This window comes from Thunnus maccoyii, chromosome 19, assembly GCF_910596095.1.
Source record: "Thunnus maccoyii chromosome 19, fThuMac1.1, whole genome shotgun sequence".
Lineage (NCBI taxonomy): Eukaryota > Metazoa > Chordata > Actinopteri > Scombriformes > Scombridae > Thunnus > Thunnus maccoyii.
In genome coordinates this window covers 29,440,296-29,447,795 of record NC_056551.1, presented here as the reverse complement: position 1 = coordinate 29,447,795, position 7,500 = coordinate 29,440,296, and the positions used below count along the sequence as shown (strand labels likewise).

The window sequence follows — 7,500 nt, the reverse complement described above, 5'->3', positions numbered from 1 at the left end:
TGGAGGAAAACCTCAATTAAGAAGAAGGATGAAATAAACATAAAATGCTGCCGATACAACTTCAAAAAATATCAGCACATGCGGACAAGATACACGCCGATAGCGATATATATCTGTGATAGGCCGATATCGGCTGATGATATATCGGTCAGGCTCTAACATGAAACATTGAGTCTGTTCTTAAACATTAAAGCTGCTTCAGGACTTTTGTCTCCCTCTTCTGGCCGTGAGAATTATTACAGAAACACTATTGAGGCGTTAACGTCAGAGGCTCCGCCCCCACCGCGTCCGTCCTGCTGTTGCTGTGAAGGTGGCTGTTAATGCGTCTAACCTGCATGAACACCTGTTCAATGGTTGTGAGATGTAAACACAGGAAGTGACTGAGCCGCTACGCTCTCGTTCATTCTGTCGTTCTGATCCAATCAGAGCAGCTCTGTCGCCGTCGTCTCTGCTGCTGTTGCTATGGAGAAGAAGCTGTGGGCACAAATCACAGCGTAATGAATTTAAAACGCTGCGTTGCTGAAGCTGTAAACAAAACGTGTCGCCAGGGTTACAAGACTCACTCAAAGTGAACAGAACACGCTAACACGCTAACACGCTAACTGTCAGAGACGTTCACGTCTGTAACTCAGAGCTAAGCTGACATCACCAACCACTAACAACAGGAAACAGGCGTTGCCGCCGGCGACGACTGTCCTTCCTGATAGCATTAATAATGCCGTGATCTAATTGGCTGATGGCAGACGGCACTCTGCAGCGCTCTGATTGGCTCGCCTTGCCTCTGGTAGCCCCGGGGCCCTAGAGCCAATCAGATTAAAGCAGGGTCGTTTGGTCAGTGATGGATGTCAGGCCGTTACCATGGTTACGGCTGTGATGTCATCGTGTCCAGTTAGTGTCTGTGGTGGAGTCGGCTTCACTCTGAGTGGAAGAGTCGGACAGGTAGGACGCTGCTCTCAGGATTATAATCTATAATCTATAATAATAATCAAAGCTTTGATCTGTCCTCAGTGATCCTGATCAGGAGAAACGTATTGATAACATGTATCTGAGTGTCTGATGAGATCAGCTGTAGATAATTATCGTTAATTAAAGTGACTGACGGTCCGCTGAGTGTTTCTGCAGCTTCTTTCGTCTCTCTGACAGTAAACTGAAGATCTTTGAGTTGCGGACAAAACAAGACATTAGAGGACGTCATGTTGGACAACGTTGATCCATTTTATGAACCAAATAACTAATCAATTAGTCGAGAAAGTAATCGACAGATTAATTAATGAATATAATCGTTGGTTGCAGCTCTGTTCACCTCAAACTGCTCTCTGATTGGCTCCTCTCTTCTCCCTCTCTCCGATTGGCTGTTGCCTGGCAGCCATGGACCACATGAACCATATGAACCACACCGCCATGGAGATGGACCACACCCACCACCATCAACACACCATGGCTCCGCCCACCGACGGCGGCCATGACCACGGAGGCGGAGGAGGGCTTGATGGGAAGTGTGGTGGACACGGAGGGATGGTAAGGGGTGGAGCTTATCGCTGCGTCATGACAGTAGCATGTAGCGTTAGCATGCTAATATGGAGTAGCCAAATACAGAAAGGTGCTAACATGCTCATGCTGTTGTTGCCTAGGCGATGACCTTTTACTTCGGCTACAACAACGTGGAGCTGCTGTTCACCGGACTGCTCATCAACTCTCCTGGAGGTCAGTTATTTTATGTTCATATATATTTTTAATGATTTTTACAAATGATATAAACTTGTATATGAAGTATTTTATTTAACATTTATTAACCCCTCTTCCTCCTCTCGTCCAATCAGAGATGGTGGGAGCGTGTATTGGTGTCTTCCTATTGGCCATCCTGTACGAGGGGCTGAAGATCGGCCGCGAGGCGCTGCTGCGGCGCAGTCAGGTCAACGTGCGCTACAACTCGATGCCGCTGCCCGGGGCTGATGGGACGGTACTGATGGAGACGCACAAGACGGTCGGGTAGGTGGCCAGCGTTACACTGAAGCAGCTGTGCAGTTTAGAACTTTATCATGTGATCATCAGTCATGTGATCATCAGTCATGTGATCATACATGTCATGTGTTCACCATCAGTTTAATGACTGACAGTCAGGGTTTGGAGGGGGCGGAGCCTCCTGTTGGAGTTAAGTCCCGCCTCTCAGGACTCTCTATCAGGTAACTTAGGGTTCTGGTTCAGGTTCTGGTTGTGGTTCAGGTTCTGCTTCTGGTTCTTGGTCTTTCTTCATCTGATGATCTTTAGCTGCTTTGTTTGAGATGCTCTGATCAGACCGTTCAGACTGATATTGATGACTGATTGATTTATATTGAACATGATCAGGTTCTGATCGGAGCATCTGAACTCTGAGTCTTCGTCAACATCAACAGAGCAGCAGACAGTGGGAGGGTACAGAGCAGCAGACAGTGGGAGGGTACAGAGCAGCAGACAGTGGGAGGGTACAGAGCAGCAAGCAGTGGGAGGGTACAGAGCAGCAGACAGTGGGAGGGTACAGAGCAGCAGACAGTGGGAGGGTACAGAGCAGCAGACAGTGGGAGGGTACAGAGCAGCAGACAGTGGGCGGGTACAGAGCAGCAAGCAGTGGGAGGGTACAGAGCAGCAGGCAGTGGGAGGGTACAGAGCAGCAGACAGTAGGAGGGTACAGAGCAGCAGACAGTGGGAGGGTACAGAGCAGCAATCAGTGGGCGGGTACAGAGCAGCAGACAGTGGGCGGGTACAGAGCAGCAAGCAGTGGGCGGGTACAGAGCAGCAAGCAGTGGGAGGGTACAGAGCAGCAAGCAGTGGGAGGGTACAGAGCAGCAGACAGTGGGCGGGTACAGAGCAGCAAGCAGTGGGCGGGTACAGAGCAGCAAGCAGTGGGAGGGTACAGAGCAGCAGACAGTAGGAGGGTACAGAGCAGCAGACAGTGGGAGGGTACAGAGCAGCAATCAGTGGGCGGGTACAGAGCAGCAGACAGTGGGAGGGTACAGAGCAGCAAGCAGTGGGAGGGTACAGAGCAGCAGACAGTGGGAGGGTACAGAGCAGCAAGCAGTGGGAGGGTACAGAGCAGCAGACAGTAGGAGGGTACAGAGCAGCAGACAGTGGGAGGGTACAGAGCAGCAATCAGTGGGCGGGTACAGAGCAGCAGACAGTGGGAGGGTACAGAGCAGCAAGCAGTGGGAGGGTACAGAGCAGCAGGCAGTGGGCAGGTACAGAGCAACAGGCAGTGGGAGGGTACAGAGCAGCAATCAGTGGGCAGGTACAGAGCAGCAAGCAGTGGGAGGGTACAGAGCAGCAGACAGTAGGAGGGTACAGAGCAGCAGACAGTGGGCGGGTACAGAGCAGCAGTCAGTGGGAGGGTACTGAGCAGCAATCAGTGGGAGGGTACAGAGCAGCAGACAGTGGGAGGGTACTGAGCAGCAGGCAGTGGGAGGGTACAGAGCAGCAGACAGTGGGAGGGTACTGAGCAGCAGGCAGTGGGAGGGTACTGAGCAGCAGACAGTGGGCGGGTACAGACAGTGGGAGGGTACAGAGCAGCAGGCAGTGGGCGGGTACAGAGCAGCAGGCAGTGGGCGGGTACAGCGCAGCAGACAGTGGGAGGGTACAGAGCAGCAGGCAGTGGGAGGGTACAGAGCAGCAAGCAGTCAGATGAAATTAAAAAATACAAATGTACATTATTATTGCACATAAGTGATAAATGTTCATTGTTAGTTTTTAACAGCATCTGAGATGCTGAACGTCATGTGATCAAACTGAGAAGGTTTCATTTTCTATTTAAAAATCAATAACAAAAATAGGAAAATGGAATTCAGGTGTTAAAGTGTTGAAACTGGTGATGTCACTCAGACCTGAGCAGCTCCTGCTGTTTCCTGTCTCTGGTGTAGCACCCTCAAGGTGGAACTTTACTTCATTAAACTGCCCTGTGATCACTGTGAGAAGGTCCAGGACAGCTAATTATGCTAACACTAATGCTAACAATCATAACACAAATTAAGAAGAGAGAAATGCTGTGAATGGTGCCAACAAAGCTAACTGTATTTAACTTTCCTGGATTTGATGTATGGTAACATGCTAATGACCACACTGCTAATGTGAAAAATTAAATGCTAAAGCTAATGGTGGTGAATGTCATTAACATTAAAGCTAATAGACTTAACAGCTTGTGTAAACATGTATCAATGCTATTGCTAACAATACATTGCTACGTTCATTTTGCCCAAAGTACTAATATTAATCTAACTGAAGACAATAAATGTAATTTTTTACTACTACTACTAAGTACTACTAATGCTAACAGTGCTAGCTAACAGTAACAGCATATATAGAGTAAAATGATCTAAAATGCTAACAGAGCTACAAATCTGACAATTGTAAAATGGTTTATGATGAATGGTACCGCTAATGTTGACAGTGATGCTAACAGTAATATATCATTATCTTTAATACTAATGCTAACAGTGCTACTAATCAGAATAAAGATGATGCTAACAGTGACACTAACTCTCTCCTCTTGTCCTCTCAGGCAGCGGATGCTAAGCCCCGCCCACTTCATGCAGACGCTGCTACACATTTTTCAGGTGGTCGTCAGCTACTTCCTGATGCTCGTCTTCATGACCTACAACGGCTACCTCTGCATCGCCGTGGCAGCTGGCGCCGGCATGGGCTACTTCTTGTTCAGCTGGAGGAAGGCCGTGGTTGTTGATATCACCGAGCACTGCCATTAGCTTGTTAGCCCGTTAGCTCGCGTGCTAGTTAGCTTCCTGTCATGAGGTTCGATTATTGCTGATCACAATCGATGAACGCTAGCCAATGTGCTAATGGAGCGCGAGACACTAAACTACAAACAGCTGTTACTCGGTGACCACGGTAACCACGCTAAAACCTCGTTATACGTTAACATGCACACTAACGACTGTAGTTAGCCGGAAAACGACTCATCGCACTTATTGTGTGTCTTTTCTGCCACAGACATCTTTTTCTTCATCAATTTCTTTTTTTGGGGGAACATCTGCAGGTGGGCGAACCAACCAATCACAGCTCAGATCACCTCGGATGTCTTTGATTGGCCAAATCAGCTTGTTCTGTCTTTATTTCCTCGTTAGTGCCATGTCAACTGGAAGGTTAGCTCTAGCTGCTACTAGCCAAAACGTTAGCAAACATAGCTTACATACACTTGTTATTTTAGTTAGCATTGTTAGCGGTTCAGAGGAGCAACCAATCACAGAACAGCATTTAAACAGTATAATTTATTAGGGAATAGATGTTTTATTAACGTTTCTTTTAGATTCTTTGTTTATATGATGTATAAAATATATCACCTGATTATTTTTCTTTTCTACATTTTTCTTTTGAAACAAAATAAACTCAGCATGAAACCAGCTGTTAGCCTGAATTTCATAAAAGTATAAATTTATAAATGTATCTTTAATTGCTGAGCTGTTCAGAAGAGCCAATCAGAGTTCAGATGTTTCACAAAATGCTTATTTAGATTTTTTAATTTTAGTTAAAGTTTACGTTGTTTTGTTCTTTGATTATTTGCCCGGTTTTATTTTAAAACTAAAAACATCATGAATCAGCCGCCTCTTGAGTTCATCAGTCAACATATTTAGAGATAAATTTCAGAAATGACATTTTATAATCAGTTTTTGTTTGGCCACCGTCGTCCTTAACTGCGACACCTGCTGCCTTAACGTGGCTGAACGTGGAAACGTCCCGACCGCTGCTGACTGGAGGCCAGTGTTTGATTTTTCGGTGCTGCTGTTCAATGTCGACAAAACAAAAAATGTGTCGTTAACATCGAGGCTCTACTGATTTCACTTTATATCAACTTGAAAACTTTTGTCTCTCTACTTGTTGTCGAGTCTGAGAATAAATGTGTTTATGGAAGCTCGTTTCCACCGGCAACAGGATCAATTATCAGGAATGATCAGAAGGACTAATTCCTAACTTCAGTTATCCTTTCTTCTGGCTGAAATGGCCTTCCATATTTGTCTTTGTGATTTATTGTGATTTATTTTTATCTTTTATTTTTTACATCAAGTCGCACTGAGAGGTGGGCGGAGTTTACTTACTGGACCAATCAGGTTGCAGGGACAGATTGTGGTTACTGGATTTCTCTGAGCAAAATTTTATTTACAAAATTTGCAGAAATTGTGGCTTAAGTTTGATCTGCAGATGTTGCACGTGTTGGATAAATGACATTAAGAGAAAGCACAACTACAGAGGCCTGTCTAAAGGTGTCCACATACTTCTGTCCATCAGACCAGTTTAAACAGGTTTCAGTGTTTCCTCTCAGTGTGAATCGTCGTGTTGATGTTGGTGAAAAATGAAGTGCGGCTTTATGATTAAAACATGATGAAAACTGTGTGAAGGAAACTGTTTTACCAGAATATTAAAGTGTCAGATGTTTTAATTGTTGTGATAAATGCTGGAATCATTCAAAAAAAAATAAACAAAAAAATAAAACAGTTTATGAAGAAACTCATCATCAGCTCGTCTTTATGGAACAAATAAACTCCAGATAGTTTTCATAAAGCTTCAATAACACTGAAATACATTTACTCAAGTACTGCACTGAGGTACTTGTACTTTACTTGAGTATTTCCATGTGATGCTACTTTCTACATTTCAGAGGGAAATATTGTACTTTCTACTCCACTACATTTATTTGACAGCTTTAGTTACTTTTCAGATGAAGATTTGACACAATGGATAATATAACAAGCTTTTAAAATACAACACATTGTTAAAGACGCAGAGCCTCGTCCACCCATCTGAGGGGTCAGTAAGTCCTTCATGTAATTTACAGCAAAGCCATTTAATGCTTTTAGATTGACCAGTAGTTCCAGTTAGACTCCAGCAGTTGTGCACCAGCTGGAGTTGGTGAAGGTGATCTGTGATGCTTGAAATGTGATCTATAAATAAAATAATTGTTATTATTGATCCTCTGTGTTGATAACTGAGTGATCAGATGAAACGCGTCTCAAACCGACCTGTGGGGGGCAGTAACGGGCCGGGACACCTGCAGTCTGCCGGATGTGAAGAGCGGAAGTAGTTCCGGGTTGCAGGTGTCAGGTGTCTGCTGGATGTTTTGCTGCAGCGGGTCAAACCATCAGGACGAAGATTCCTCCTTTAACCGATCCTCCTGCTGTTCACCGGGACCTGGATGTGCACAGTGTAACGCCTCCTCTGATATCCGTTAACCGGATCTCAGCCTCGGTCCTCCGTCTCTTCGGCCCTCCGACCCGCTCATGGCCTCCAGGCGGCCGGACAGCTTCGACGGGCTCGGCTACCGGGGCCGCGACGACCCGCTGTACGGTGCGAACTATCCGGTGAGGAGCGCCGGAGCACCCGCAGAGCCGCAGCACCACCACTGGGTCACCACGCCGCCGGACATCCCCGGCAGCCGCAACCTGTACGCCGGAGAGCGGACACCGCTGCATGACGAGCCGCTGGGAGAGTTTGGAGGTCCCGGAGCCGCTGCCGGGTGGGACACTC

General features: G+C 46.3%; 3 protein-coding genes across 3 annotated transcripts in view; all 3 read left to right on the top strand.

Annotated features, from left to right (window-relative positions):
- Positions 1-6,487, top strand: part of slc31a1 (solute carrier family 31 member 1) — a 10,794-nt gene extending 4,307 nt beyond the window's left edge. The window contains exons 2-5 of the mRNA XM_042394950.1: positions 1,367-1,518; positions 1,632-1,704; positions 1,821-1,989; positions 4,526-6,487. Coding sequence (XP_042250884.1) covers positions 1,369-1,518; positions 1,632-1,704; positions 1,821-1,989; positions 4,526-4,727 — 594 coding nt within the window. The 5' untranslated portion in view covers positions 1,367-1,368 and the 3' untranslated portion in view covers positions 4,728-6,487. The remainder of the gene's footprint in view (positions 1-1,366; positions 1,519-1,631; positions 1,705-1,820; positions 1,990-4,525) is intronic.
- The window catches only part of LOC121886186 (NACHT, LRR and PYD domains-containing protein 12-like), a 281,314-nt gene that overhangs the window by 40,566 nt on the left and 233,248 nt on the right, over positions 1-7,500 (top strand). The window lies entirely within an intron of this gene.
- The window catches only part of slc25a46 (solute carrier family 25 member 46), an 8,229-nt gene continuing 7,755 nt past the window's right edge, over positions 7,027-7,500 (top strand). The window contains exon 1 of the mRNA XM_042394924.1: positions 7,027-7,500. This exon is cut by the window's right edge and continues 24 nt beyond it. Within this exon, the coding sequence (XP_042250858.1) occupies positions 7,254-7,500 (247 nt within the window). The 5' untranslated portion in view covers positions 7,027-7,253.